Genomic DNA, 15516 nt, shown 5'->3' with positions numbered 1-15516 from the left:
TTGCAAGGATGTTGTTCCTGCAGCACACAACGCCGTGTGCATCCACAGGCAAGTCCCCAGCTGAATTATTAATGGGAAGGAGGTTGGCCACAATCCTAGACTATGTCCACCCTGACAAGGTGCCGGGCCGCGATACAAGAGAACCACCGGCTGCCGAGGGTGACAGAACCCGATACCTGACAACAGAGGATTTGGTTTGGGTCCGGAACTATGCAAGGGGACCAGCATGGGTGCCGGGGGTGGTCACCCGACCCAGTGGGCCAGTGTCATATTTTGGGACGTTAGAGGATGGCAGAGTAATGCGCCGCCACATTGACCAGCTAAGGCGCCGGGTTCCAAGCAGGGTAAGCCCGAGTGGGGAGGAACCACGCACAACTCTGCCGGCGTCCAGTGAATCGCAGCAGTCTAGTCAGGATGACTCCGGGCCACAGGGGGTGGAGGGCTCAGAGAGTCAGGAAGCTGTGGGCGCAGAAAGTCAGGAAACCGAGATCACCACTGATGAACCTAACCCGGGGACAACTAGTCAGCCTAGGGAGTCAGCTAGTGACACAGCTCCAGCTGAGGTACCCGAGGTCATTGGGGAGAGAAGTCTGACCACGGATAGTCCAAGGAGTGACACACCGGGGGTTAGGCGATCCGGTAGGACTCGAAGACCTCCGCAATACTTGAAAGATTACGTGTATAGTATCAACTGGGTGCGGGGGAGTGTTGTGTATTAAATAAGATATTCTGGCAGCAGGGTAAAGTATTGTTATTGGTCAATTTGAAGTGTACAATCACAATCCACAGCCTGATTGGGTCCCGCCGGAAAGTTTGAATATTATTGGTTCCCGCTAAAATGTATCCTTTCCCTCAGTCCCAATGTGTCTATAAATAGAGCTTTCCCTACCCCCTATCCCCAGTCTTGTCTAATCCCTACAATAAAGAGCTGTTTTCACTAAGACGTGTTGCTGGACTTCTTGCTACCACTAGTGTGCCGTGAGATGTTGCCTGGTGTGCCGTGGGAAATTACTTTATATATAGTCAATATAGGCACACTTGTATCAATATAGAGTTAAATTTTTTAACATTTTCTAATGGTGGTGTGCCTCGTGATTTTTTTCATGAAACAAGTGTGCCTTTGCCCAAAAAAGGTTGAAAAACACTGATATAGAAGGATGGGGGCCTTGCAAACGACAGCCAGACAAATAGGAATGATACAGTAGCCCACCGTTTTGGGATCAGCTCTTGTACAGGAATAGTAAAGGAACAAGAACATTTGTAAATAAGGGATTTAAAAGATGTGTTTTAAGCAGTGCATTCAGGTAGTTTCTTCTCTGAGTTTTTCCAACTCCAACGCTGGTGCTAACTTGGATAAAGAGTTACAGGTAGGTAGCCGTGTTGGTCTGCCATAGTCAAAACAAAATAAAATAAAAAATTCCTTCCAGTAGCACCTTAGAGACCAACTAAGTTTGTTCTTGGTATGAGCTTTCGTGTGCATGCACACTTCTTCAGATACCTCATACCAAGAACAAACCTAGTTGGTCTCTAAGGTGCTACTGGAAGGAATTTTTTATTTTATTTTGTTTTGGATAAAGAGCTCCATTTAGAAGCCTTGTTAATAATATAGGGTTGTGTCCAATGTCAATCTTACTCAAGAGTAGACCAATTAAAAATAATTAATTGAAATAAAATAACTTAATGAAGATAAACCTTTTTGTCCCTCTCAGTCCTGTTCGGTGCCCTTGCCCCGCCCCCCCGCCCCCAAAGGAAAGAAAATGTTTCAGGATAGGAACCTCTCCAGGTATAGCGGGCGTGATAACAGCCTGCGTGGGCGCGGAAAGATTAGAGCGCATGCGCGCCCTTCTTTCCCCACTCCTCAGCTCGTTGTTGTGAGGCGCCCGTGAAAGAGCGAGAGCCGAGAAGCGGGCGTGGCTGTCGCCAGGGTGGGCGTGGCCACGCAGGTCCGCCTCCGGCCCCACATACCCCCTTGTCTTCCTCCCAACCGCTCCTCCCATTGCCTATGGCGCTCCGGTAGCGGAAGTGCCTCTTCTTGAGAGTGGAGGATTCGCTTCCGGGCGTTGCTGGCCGAGGGAACAGAGCGGGGAGCAGCGTCGGCGGCGTCAGCCGGGGGGAAGGTGGCACTCGGGCCAGGACCGAGCTCCCTCCGGCGGACCCGCCATGTGAGGAGACTCCCGACGCCCCCTCAGGTGAGAAATGCGGGGGAGGGGTGCTGGGGGTTTACGATTCTTCCAGCTCCCATCTTGGGCACGCCGAAGGCATAAAAGGACGGTGTTCGCAGCAGCAGCACCCCTCCGCCGCCCCCGTTAGGCTGAGGGGCTGTGAAGGTGTAAGACTCCTGTATATCTGCTTCCCTATTGGATGCAAAACGATGCGGGGATTAATGGATGGTGATTTATTTCATTATTTTATTTATTAAATTTTTATATCGCTCTTCACCTGAGGATCACAGGGCGGTTTACAATATAAAAACAAAAATGCATAACAAATTAACAAACGAAAACAACGACGCCCCTTTATCCTCTTGTAGGGGTTGATTGAATCCGGGTTAGTTCTTTTGGGCGTGGGGCTTTGTTCGTTACTCTTGCAAACATATCCTGCTTTTCTTATTTGTGTTTTAGCCTTAAACTGCATAAAAATGAAAATGTTTTGTAATTTGATGCACACACGTTTCTTTTCTGCACAGGCAGTGTGCTTGGTTTTTCTCCCTCCCATGTACAACAACAGCTCCGTGAAGCAGACTAACTTGAGTGGTGTGGGGGGGAGGGTGACCCCAAGGTACACAGTAATCTTCACGACTGAATATGTTTACACATGGGTGTGCTTGACATCTGATCTGACACCGAACCCCGCACCACATTGACTCTGCAGGTTGGGCACTGGTTGTCTATTGAGTATTTTGAGTTTCCTTCAAGAAGAAGAAGCAGTGTGCTATAAGTCATAGATGAAATGGTAGATGTAGGGAGCCTTTGGCACTCTGGTTGCTGTGGAATTACAACTCCTCCCATCCCCAGTTAGGATTGCTAGTGGCCATGGGATGCTGGGAGTTGGAGTTCTAGAGGGCCAAAGGTTCGCCACACTTGATTTATGAAGTACCATCAGTGTTCATATGGATCCTTATATAAAAGTGTAGTTCTCTCTCCCAAGAAGCTTACAATCTAAATCTAGACATGAAGGAAAGGCAACTGAGTGGTGCCAAGGTAGCAAGGGACATATGTGAGCTGATACAGTTATGCATTAATATATTTAGTCTGGGGAATTGTGATTTAGTTGAAAGATTCGTGGAAGAGTGGGTTTTGGGAAGGAGTCTGAAGAAATAGGGGAAGGTGGCACCGTATAAGTGATCTGGATAGTCCTTGCCTGTCTGCAGTCTTTGCCACCTGGCCTGGAGGCTGTTGCTGCTCTACATCACTCCAAATTATTTATGACTTAAGTGGTAGTGACTGACCCAAGGTGAGCTTCATGGCCAAGAGGGGATTTGAACCCTTGTTTCTCAGGTACAATACTAACAGCTGCACTACACTTGTATCATGGCTCTTCAGTGGCACAGGAAAGGTGCATGTGGCTCCCCTCCTTAGATGCACTCCAGTGCAGGTGATGGAAATCTCAGGCAGATGTTACCTAATTGGTTTCACGTCCCACTTTTTCTACAGATTCTTCCTCAATACCAGTTTCTCTGTGCATTTTTCAACTGAATCAGACAGCTGGTGGAAAGTGGCACACAAATAATTGAAAAAAAATGTCCCTTTTCCCCACACCCATTTGAGTACAGTGTCTATGACCTGGTATTTGAAAGCAATTAGTGCTGAATCTTTACTAATTAAAATCTGCCTCAGAATGTGAAGACCATCATTTGATGGAGAGGAATTGATGCTGTATGCCCTATAATTCTGTTATGTGTGAGTAGAGGTGAATTGTGAAGTGTAGTAATGGTTATCTCATCAACAAGTTCTGTGGGCATCATTCTCTAGGTGTTGCACTGGGTTAATATCTTTAAAAGTGACCATACTAACTCCTCTCTACCACTAGAACATAGTCAGCATTCCAAATTAGCTGTGCCTTTGTGTATAAGTACTTGTGCCTAAGGTGTGGTTTGTTGTTCTTGAGTTTCCAAGCCTGTGGGTGAACTGCACATACGCAACTACTAAACTCAACTCTTCTGTTAGTAGAGCTTCCTCCCCATAAAGACTGGAGATGGGGCAGGGGTTTGCTTCTTTTGCAAACACATGGTAAATGTAAATCCCTGGACAGGCCCAGCCCAAGAAATGAGCAAATGCGTTTGAAAGGCAGCTGACAGCAGTGCAGCTCCTATTGTCACTGACCTCACATATGCCTACCAATGTCTCTCTTGTGCTAAATCCACACCTGCATCATGTTCCACCTTTCTGCAAAAACATGTAGCCTTTCATTTTGTGTACTTAGTACAGTTTTGGTCTGTGAAGCGGGAATGGGGGATGTTGGGTTAAAAACCAAAACCCTGTTGTAAATAACACATCTTTGTGTTTACTTCTGTTTGTTATTTTCACAAAGGGTCCTAATGGGGTGTCCAAACTTTTTTCAAATAGAGCCATATTTGATGAAGTGAAATGCTGTGAGGGCCAACCAAAGTTGTTGAGATTTTCTAGGGTTGAAGTTGAATTAGGCCCACAAAACGGACTTTGGACATACCTGGTTTATAGTGTTACTTTTAACTATATATATATATATATATATATATATATATATATATATATATATATGGCATAGTTTCTCATATTGTAATGTTTAATGAACTCCATGACCCACTGAATCAATACAGGGCACTGGGGTAGAACTGTGCAATCAGTTTTGATTCCGCCCCCCCCCCATTTCTGATACAATATGCTTTTTAAAAACTGAATTATCTACCATCATGGGGTGGGCATTCTATGTTTTGTATATCTCCTTGTAGTTGATGGTTGACTTGCAAGCAAGTCCATAAATAATATATTTAACTGGCCAACCTGCACAAACCTATTAGTGATATGTGGCATACTGATAACATGGGGAAATGTGGGGTGAGGACATTTTTTCAGTTTTCCAGTGCATCACTGTACATGGTCCTCTGGAGGTAAATCTTCCTTGCAAGGCATGACAAAGTAAGTGACTGTTTGCGAGTTTGATTTATCATCTCTGTGTGCTGACCTCAGTGGGCCTCTCTGGTTTATAGACTTTTTTTAAAGAAGTGCTGTTTATTGATTTGTAAAATGTGAACATAGTTAAATAAAACGAGAGTCCGTATGTTCAAGGCTGCTTTATCTTCTCTGTATGTTTATTTGCTCTTACTGCTCACTGCAAGACCACAATGCATAGCTTGGGTGCCCCCTTACTCTGCTCCAAAACCACATGACATTTGTGGACGTATGATAAACATACCTGTCCAATGTATGCTGCATAAGAAAGTACAGTGAGAGGCTGCCTTTTACTAAATCCAATGGTTCATATAGAAGCAACTACACCAACACAGGATAAACAGGAGGTAAGTAGAAAAGGTGCCATCAAAGCACCTTCAATAACAGTTTCAGTTCATGCAATGGCATAGTTGAGGAGCAGAGCAGGCACCTTCCCTTAACCACAGAGCTGGTCATCTTTCTGAGTGAGGTTCTCAGTACATGTGACTACACAGAGGAATAACTATAGAGAGAGACTGATTTATCAATGACTGCTTTTTGAGATGGATGGGGTTTTGCCTTTGTATGTGCCTGGGTTTTTTGTGTGGCTTACAAGGATGGCTATCTGCATAGTGGAGAGGAAGGACTTGTGCCACTCTTTCACCATCCAGTTCAGAAGCTGTTGCTTGCAATAAATAAATAAATGCAAACCTCTAATATGTATGTTCTTGGGAGATAAAGACTGCTGCTATTTTAAAGTTAGAAACATTTAGCTTTGCACTTGAGTTTCTATAAATGCTTTGTATTTAGAAGGTACCAGAATCAACCTCTACTTTCACAGGTAGTCTGGGTAGCAGGGCTGGGGAAAACATCTGCCTGAATCTTGGAGGGATTACTCTCTATCTGTAGTAAATAGTATGGGGCTTGATACATGAAGGATTAATGGTTTTTTTCTGTATAAGGTAGCACTATATAGTCAACCAGTCCAGGAACAAGAAATCAAAATACAGTTTTCACACTTCCTTCTTTACCCAAAGAAACTGGCTCTGTCTGCTTGTAATTATGCAGCCCTCATCTTAGGTCAGTCTTACCCAACCTGGTAGCTTCTAGACATTTTGGACTAAAGCTTCCATCAGCCCCAGCCAGCATGGTCAGTGGTTAGGAGTGATGGAAGTTTTACTGTAGTCCAGCAACATCTGGAGGGGGTTGTTGAAGTTTGCTTTAAGTACAATTAATTATGATAAATCTAAAGTTTTAGTTTTTACTCCGAGATGATGCAAACGTTGCTGGCAAATAAATGGACAACCAATTGAACAGGTTAAATTTTACAAATATCTGAGAATAGCATTTCAAGCTACCAGCTCTTGGAAAACACAAGTGTTTTATGCGACTGCAAATGCACAATAGAGCTATAATTCACTCATCTCTTTCTTTTATTTCAAGAGAGGCCAGCATGTCCCCTCATCAATTCAAGTGTTCAGTTTTAAGATACCACAAATGCTGTATGGAGCACAAGTATGAACGTTTAACCGGATTGAAGCTTTATAATCTGTCCAAACAAATTTTTGGAAAGTATTCTTGGCCTTTCAAGATGTGTGCCCAATGTACTTTTATGATTGGAGGCTGGACAAATTTCTATTGAATCTCAGGTCTTGATATATAAACTACAATTTTGGTTAAAACTGATATTCATGTAGAAAGACCTGCAGCCAATCAGAAGCCCCGTCAGACGTTCAGCTTCCAAAAATAGTTCAAAAAACGTAACAGTCACTTCTGGGTTTGCCGCGTTTGGGAGCCAAAACGTTCAAGAACTAAGCTGTTAGAAAACCAAGGTACGACTGTATAGGTGAAGAATGTCTCTTGGCTGCTCAAAAACTAGTGTTGAATATTTAGAATCAAGGCAAAGCTTCTGTTATATCTATAACTCATAACAGAAGTCCTTTTCATTTGGCATTGCTCAGAGTTGGAATGCTGTATCCAGCATTTCTTCCCCCTCAAGCTACAGTGAAATTGCTGTGGATAAGTTTATGTTTAATTGGTTCTGTTTAAGAAAAATACATTTTTCGTCTAGCGAGGCATTTGTCTAGCGGGGCACCACTGTATTGAAAAGCTGTTTGTACAATTTTTCTGCATTAGCCTTATTCCCCGGGGTCATTTTCTGTCAAAGATGTTTGTTGGTACTTTTTTTAGGGGGGATAGGTTAAAGTAGGGCCACTAGAAGGTAGGACAGGTTGATATATCAATCTAGCATCCAAAACCATATACCGTATATACCCGAGTATAAGCCGACCCGAATATAAACCGAGGCACCTAATTTTCCTAAAAAAACCTGGGAAAGCTTATTGACTCGAGTATAAGCCGGTTCACCTTTGCCGCTGTGGAGGAGGAGGAGGAACGAGCAGCCCGAAAGCAACCCTTTGGGCTGCTCCTTCCTCTTCTTCCTTTGCCAAGTTTGCATTTATGCGAGCAGTTCAGGAATGGAACAAGCTGCCTGGGGAGAGTAAAGAACCGCTGTTCTTGTACACTTCTTAAGGAATGGTTGACTGGGGAGAGTGGGTGGCGGCACGAGCGGAGAGAAAGGGCTTCTTTCTCGCCACCCCCACCACCCGCCTCACTCGAGTATAAGCCGAGGGCAGCTTTTTCAGCACAAAAAATGTGCTGAAAAACTAGGCTTATACTCAAGTATATATGGTGATGATACCGGTTCCATAATTTTTGACCTGGCAATATATCGCAAATTGTGAAGTGTGTGTGCTATGCAAAAATCACAATACGGAAAAAACTGAAGCGAGACAATGCATCTACATAGCTCCGTCCTTATTTCAGACATTGTGATATATCAGTAAATTGCAATGTTTAGCTGGTGAAAATCTATGTTGCTGTGTTGAAAATCAGATAGTGCCCAGCCCTAGAAGGTAGGGTATGGACCATCAAAATATCTCTTTCTTGATGGGAGGGATCTTTGCAACAACAACAAAAAAGGGTGAACCAGGTGTGCATCAGTCCAGTTCAGCAAGTTTTGCTCCCAGGCAAGGTGGAGCTCATGATTTCTGGCAGAATTGATCTGGGATGAGATCCTAAGTATGCATTCATGTGCTGTGTATCTTAACACAGTTTGGTGGATGGCATGTGGATATGCTGTGTCTCAAGTACTTGCTGTTCATCATACAAAGAGTATACATGAAACTCTGACATTTAGTACAGAGTCATGATCACTTTAATGGGTAGGTTTCTAGTTCTCTTGATGGTGAGGATTTGTGCAGAAACTGGCTTTGAGTTGGTCATAATTAAGTATAACAGTGTGGGGCAGACAGATCTGATGTTCAGGGCACAGTTCATGGGGAACTGTGGCAAAAGCATTACTGAAATGAAAGGGAGCTGTACAACAGCATGCTGCACTACTTGGTTTATTTTAAATATATATTGATGGTACTTTGTAAATGTGTCAAAGTTGATGTAATAGAGTTCTTGTTGCTTGCGTGGATATACCTGTCCCATATGGCTGTCGCATCTGTAAATTAACTCATCAAGAAAAGAACACAGATTTTCGCCTCGCCCCCCCCCCCCAAAAAAGAGCTTACATGTTGATATTATTCATACAGAATGAGCAAACTTGCATAACTTATTCTAACTGCACGATTGGCATTTTCAAGGCCAAATTGGGATTTAGTTCTTTTATAGCCATTTCAGCATAACAGTTAAGCAATTTTGCTATTACAGTGGAAACTCAGGTTGCAGACGTAATCCGTGATGGAGGCATGTCCACAACCTGCAGCGTTCGCATCCTGAAGTGCCGTGCTGGCGCGATTTGGCGCTTCTGCACATGTGCAAAACTGCGATTTAGCGCTTCTGCGCGAGCGGCAGGATCCAGAAGTAACCTGTTCCGGTACTTCTGGGTTTCCCGTGGTCTGCTACCTGAAAACACGTAACCTGAAGCGGACATAACATGAGGTATGACTGTACAGTAAATGTAAATATATATTTAATTCATTTGCTGTGAAACTATTGTTATACCTTTGGAATCATGTACAGTGGTACCTCTGGATACAAACTTAATTTATTCCGGGCGTCAGTTCTTACCCTGAAACATTCGCATCCAGAGGCACGCTGTTCTGCGCAGGCGTGGGTGGTGTAGCCCGCTTCTGCGCAGGCACCAGTGGTGGAAAGCTTTCCTTTACTTCCAGGTTTGCCGCGTGCGTAGCCCAAAGCATTCGCAAAGGGGCTGGTTCGTATCCAGAGGTACCACTGTACATGCCTTTAATTCCTAAGCAACCAGATGGCTCTGACAATGCACAGCTTTGAGACATCGTTAATATGCAAGATGATGTATATGCATTCATCATATAAATCTGTTTGAATTGGCTTTTAGAACTCTCTCTGAGTGTTGTGGAATATATATGATTAGTTTTTGTGTGCAGTGTAGACCATTTGCAGAACTGCTTTTTAAAAAAGTAAATAATAATGCTTTCTCTGTTTGCAAAAAAAAAAAAACCAAATCACAAGAAGGAAGGAATCATATTGGGGGAAAGAAAATTGTGCTGCTTTGTTCTTTCCCAAGAAGGCCTAATTTGGGTGGAAATAATTGAATTTTCCCTTTTAATAAAAACTGAATATTGAAAGCTTAACAGTAAAGTGGGCTTGGTTATATTGTCTGTACAGGTCAGATACTGAACTGTGGAGGGGAAGACTTCTGAAGTTTGGTCAAATTGAAAAGATGGCAGCATTTTACTTCATCTGTCCTCTATTTGCTATTTTCTGTAGATTTTAAATAATTTCAAAATAAAAAAGGCTTTTGTGTCTTCCAGTATCTGAGAACAGGTGAAGTAGGAAACATTAATGTGATTAATTTGGCAAGATAACTCTAATGCTTAATACAGTAATGTATACTTCTGATTTTTTTTGTATTGAAACTTGACTGTTAATACAGCAACTTATATTAAATAATTCCTTTTCATATCTCCTTTATTTTTAAAGACAGCTTATTTATCTCATTATTATATTTCTGTACTACCTCATGCAAGGTGATCACAGTAACGTATGTGGCCTTCCTATATAATCTCCCATCCAGGTACTAGGTAAAGGTAAAGGGACCCCTGACTATTAAGTCCAGTCGTGTCTGACTCTGGGGTTGCGGCGCTCATCTCACGTTACTGGCTGAGGGAACTGGTGTACAGCTTCCGGGTCATGTGGCCAGCATGACAAAGCCGCTTCTGGTGAACCAGAGCAGCGCACGGAAACACCGTTTACCTTCCCGCCAGAGCGGTACCTATTTATCTACTTGCACTTTGACGTGCTTTAAAATTGCTAGGTGGGCAGGAGCTGGGACCGAGCAACAGGAGCTCACTCCATCGCAGGGATTCAAACCACCGACCTTCTGATCAGCAAGCCCTAGGCTCTGTGGTTTAACCCAACGCGCCACCTGGGTCACCTAGCCTAACCCAAAAATGGAATTATATCACGAGCTTGCAGATAATATTCTGTGCTGGCTGTAATATAACAACAAATGACCAGCAAAGCCAAATGCAGTCCACCAGCTAAATATAACACCCCATCATAATCTCCATAAAACACCTGTTTTCGCATACTTGAGACAGCCATAATATAGAGACTACCCAGCATTTGCCAAACTATAATATGGAGCAGGTGGGCTACGTCTGGTTGTGTAAGTTGCAAGTCAGTGCCCTCTGCTTTTGGTACAGGTGTCATCACCACCCACTCCAGTACCAAACTCTGGTGATCCCATGCCTATTGGTTTGGAAGCAAAATGGAGCCTGAAGTATTTTCACCTAGGAGGAAAGGTTGCAGCTTTTGGGACTTTGTAGTTTAGAAAAAAGATGAGTAAGAAGTGAAATGATAGAAGTTTATAAAACTGAATGGTACAGAGAAAGTGGATAGAAAAAATTTATTCCCTCATAACACTAGAACTTGTAGACAAGCAGTTTAGCTGAATGTTTGAAGATTCAAGACAAATAAAAGAAAGCAATTATTCATGTAGTTCCTAGGTAAACTGTAGAACTTTCTCCCATAGGAACTAGTGGTCACCACCAACATGGATAGCTTTAAAAGAGAATTGGATACATTCATGGAGGAAAGGGTTATCAATGGCTACTCTGCCTCCACAATTGGAGGCAGAAATGCTTCTGAAAACCAGTTGCTGGAAACGACAGGAAGGGAGAATTCTCTTGTGCTTGCATCCTGCTTACAGGTTTCCCACAGACATCTAGTCCCATGAGAACAGGATGCTGGAATAGATGGGCCATTGGCCTCATGCAGAAGGCTCTTCTTATGTTCTTATTGAGTCATAAATAAAAAGAGAGGTGTATTTAAAAAGAGAAGGGGGTGCAAGGGCTTATGTTCAATGACTTACAGAACTGTGGAATATTGGGAAGGGGAGAGCAGGAGAGCTAAGGGCATGGGTAGGCAAACCAAGGCCCAGGGGCCGGATCTAGCCCAATCGCCTTCTAAATCCAGCCCGTGGACGGTCCGGGAATCAGCTTGTTTTTACATGAGTAGAATGTATGCTTTTATTTAAAATGCATCTCTGGGTTATTTGTGGGGCATAGGAATTCATTCACCACCACCCCCCCCAAAATATAGTCCATCTCCCCCACAGGTTCTGAGGGACAGTGGACCGGCCCCCTGCTGAAAAGTTTGCTGACCCCTGGCTAAGGGGATATGACTGGTCTGCTTGAATTGCTAACAATGTATAGTGTACTAGAAGATCATTTATGGTTAGGGATGTGTGCTGTGAGGTTAAAAACCATCTATTTGTTCTGTGAGGGGGCTTCCAGAACACCACTTTATTTCCATTTGTTATTCAGCAATAAGGTGCTTGGGATCAAGGCTGGCAGCCAGCACAGTATGTGGAAAAGGTTTCAGGGTGGTAGGAAATGGTTTTCCTCTCCCTACCTCTCCCACATGAGACCTGAACAGTTTTACATGGCTCCACACTTGTTCCTACAAAGCATTAGGGCAAATGACCATTTAACAGTTCACTAAATTAACTAGAATATCTTTACCATAACCATAAGGAAAAGAATGTTTTTATGGCTGCTAATGTGCATTAACAACTTACAGTAAAGCAAATTACTTTAGTTTGGCAAAAGTTGTTTTTCTTTCACCTAGCAGGTTTAGATAGGAAAACACTTTAAATAGGCTATCTCTAAACCACAAAAAGAAGGAACCTTAGTGTATTGCAAGATCATCTGTAACCCTTTGTCTGTTAATGTTGCATGACATACAAGTTTGCTTCAGCAATACTTGGGATCAACAGTGCTGCTTAAAGCATTTGTTCAGATTATGTTTCCTTTCCTTGCCTGTCCAGCTCTGCACTCAGTGTACTCTTTCAAGGCTTGACTCCCAAGCAACTAGGAGGTGAGAGTCTTTAAGATTTCTGATAGGAAGAAGTGTTAGTAGCTTTGGGTCACTGAAAATGCTAATTGCAGAATTGTGTAGAGGAAACCTTCACTAGTAAACTAGCTACTCACAAACCTATCAGTTTAGTACTACTACATGTAACACTACTCAAGTCACGTCCCACGTTACTTTGAATTTAACATTTCAGATGTATGTAAAAGGGAAAGACTTATTGCTGCTTGTAAAAACTATTACAGGTAGGTAGCCGTGTTGGTCTGACATAGTCTGTCTGTCTCTCTCTCTCTCTCTCCATATATATAATTCCCGTAGAGACTTAGTTGGTCTCTAAGGTGCTACTGGAAGGATTTTTATTTTATTTTTTGTAAAAACTATTGTTTGCTACCCCTTGTATTTTCGGTCTCAACAATGTACAGATTGTATGCAGTGTAAGTTACTGTGCATGTCAATAAACTGCTTTCAATCTTTAAAGCACCAGGCATTTTTAAGTTCTGATCTATAAGTACTTCTTTTTGTGACTTTTTCAGGTTACACCATACACCAGAAGACATGGACAGCAGCAGTTTAATCCAGTTTGACGTTCCCGAGTACAGCAACACCGTACTGAGCCAGTTGAATGAGCTCCGCCTGCAGGGAAAGCTTTGTGATATCATTGTGCATATTCAGGGTCAGCCGTTTAGAGCTCACAAAGCTGTCCTAGCTGCCAGTTCTCCATATTTCCGTGACCATTCTGCATTAAGTACCATGAGCGGCCTCTCAATATCAGTTATTAAAAATCCCAGTGTCTTTGAACAGTTGCTTTCTTTTTGTTACACTGGAAGGATGTCCTTGCAACTGAAGGATGTTGTCAGCTTTCTAACTGCAGCTAGTTTTCTGCAGATGCAGTGTGTCATTGATAAATGCACACAGATACTTGAAAGTATCCATTCAAAGATCAGCGTCGGTGAAGTTGACTCTGTCACTGTTGGTGCTGAAGATGCTCCGGAAAACCACAATGGTGTTAAAGATGACAGTTATTTTGCCAATCCAGTGGAAATCTCTCCTCCCTATTGCTCTCAGGTGCGGCAGTCTACTTCGGGCAGTGATTTAAGAATGGAAACAACTTCCAACAAATCTTTCCGTAACCGTCTACAAGAAGAAGGGCACTCAGACCGTGGTAGTAGCGGGAGCATTTCGGAATATGAGATTCAGATTGAAGGTGATAATGACCAAGGGGACTTGGTAGTCAGAGAGAGCCAGGCTGCTGAGGTGAAAGTTAAAATGGAAAAATCTGACCGGCCAAGTTGCTCAGATAGCTCTTCTCTTGGTGATGATGGGTACCACACTGAAATGGTGGATGGGGAGCAAGTAGTGGCTGTTAACATTGGCTCCTACAGTTCTATATTGCACAATGCCTACTCATATTCCCATGGCTCATCCCAGTCTGCTAATGCACCTGACACCTTTGGAAGCCTGAGAAGCTCAAGCTCTTCAAGATCCATGCTAGGCTCTCTTAGAGGCCGCGGCCGTCAAAAACGGATCTCGACTAGCTACTTGCATAGTGATATTTCAGCACAAGGAGCTGATGGGGAACCTGCAGTGAATCACCCAGGTTATGAAAACAGTGCACGGGAAAGGAATTCAAGAGGTCACTGGTATGCATACAGTGAAAGATTAATCTGTATATACTGTGGGAAATCTTTCAACCAGAAAGGGAGTCTTGATAGGCACATGAGGCTGCACATGGGAATAACCCCCTTTGTGTGCAAATATTGTGGGAAGAAGTACACGCGCAAGGACCAACTCGAGTACCATATCCGTGGCCACACAGATGACAAACCTTTCCGCTGTGAGGTCTGTGGAAAATGTTTCCCTTTCCAGGGAACTTTAAACCAGCACCTGCGAAAGAATCATCCCGGTGTAGCAGAAGTAAGAAGCAGAGTTGAGTCTCCAGAAAGAACAGAAGCCTATATCGAACAGAGAGATGATGATGCTTCAGCCTCTGAAACGCTGGATTATAACATGGATGTACAGACATCTGATTAAAATTTACTGCGTCCCTCATTGCAACTCAAACAAAGCACATTGATCAACACATTTCCTTCTCGTTTCTTTGATAAGTTTTGTAACAGGTATAACAGCATTGTCATTTTCCTGTTTTTGCAAGTCTTCTGGGCTCTGTTCCTGGACAGAAGGCTACTGACTTTTTCCTTTTTTTTTTTTTAAGGAAGTAGGGTTAGCTTTACTCCTAAAAATGTTTATAAAGGGCATAATATTTTGCAAATGATGCACGAAGAAGGAGGGAGGTTGGGGCTTCAACAGTGAAAGATACTAAAAGCAAGGCAGATATGGCCGAATAGTATATCCTCTCCTTTTGTGCTTTGTGCAGCCTAATCCTATGTAGGTATACTTGGATGCAAGCCCTACTGAATTCAGTAGGACTTGCTTCCAGTAGTGTGCTAGGATGGCAGCCTTAACAAACATGTAGGAGCATAAGGTATGCCTCCCAGAGTCTCATCTATGTGTCATACTAAGTTGTGGGTTTGGGTGGGTGTTTATTTGTTGTTGTTTGAATAACTATTTTGATAGCTTTGAATTTTATATAATATATATTATTATATATAAACATATATATGATGTTCACTTTTTCTCTTTTGGTTGGGGTGAATGTAGAAGTATCTTAAATGGAAAGGAGAAAAACCTCTCTCTAAAAGGCTTTCAACTTTTAATCTTCTCTTTTGGGTTTTTTCCTGCTTTTTCATGAAGCTTTGCTCCCCCCCCCCCATGTTCATATATTGTGTCCAAAAGTGAGCAATGCTTTGAAATAACTTTGCTCAATAGCATGCATAAACCAAATGCCATAATTGTATTAACTTTACAATGGGGATTGTTTGGGTTTTTTGTCTAGAATATAAACTAGACAACCTGTGGTGCTGCCCCTTTTTTATATAGAAATGTGTTGTTATACTAGCCAACCCAAAAGTAGCATTGTGGTTTTAAATGTTTTTACTATCCTCAGAATCTACCTTCATTT

General features: G+C 42.8%; 1 protein-coding gene across 1 annotated transcript; it reads left to right on the top strand.

Annotated features, from left to right (window-relative positions):
• The first annotated feature begins 2014 nt into the window (after window positions 1-2014).
• On the top strand, window positions 2015-15211 carry ZBTB34 (zinc finger and BTB domain containing 34). Its single transcript, XM_033137669.1, has 2 exons — window positions 2015-2189; window positions 13031-15211. Exon 2 carries the CDS (start codon window positions 13053-13055, stop codon window positions 14526-14528), a length of 1476 nt encoding a protein of 491 aa, XP_032993560.1. The 5' UTR covers window positions 2015-2189; window positions 13031-13052; the 3' UTR covers window positions 14529-15211.
• The last annotated feature ends 305 nt before the right edge of the window (window positions 15212-15516 follow it).

This window comes from Lacerta agilis, chromosome Z, assembly GCF_009819535.1.
Source record: "Lacerta agilis isolate rLacAgi1 chromosome Z, rLacAgi1.pri, whole genome shotgun sequence".
Classification (NCBI taxonomy): Eukaryota; Metazoa; Chordata; class Lepidosauria; order Squamata; family Lacertidae; genus Lacerta; species Lacerta agilis.
This window is presented reverse-complemented; position numbering and strand designations above follow the sequence as displayed.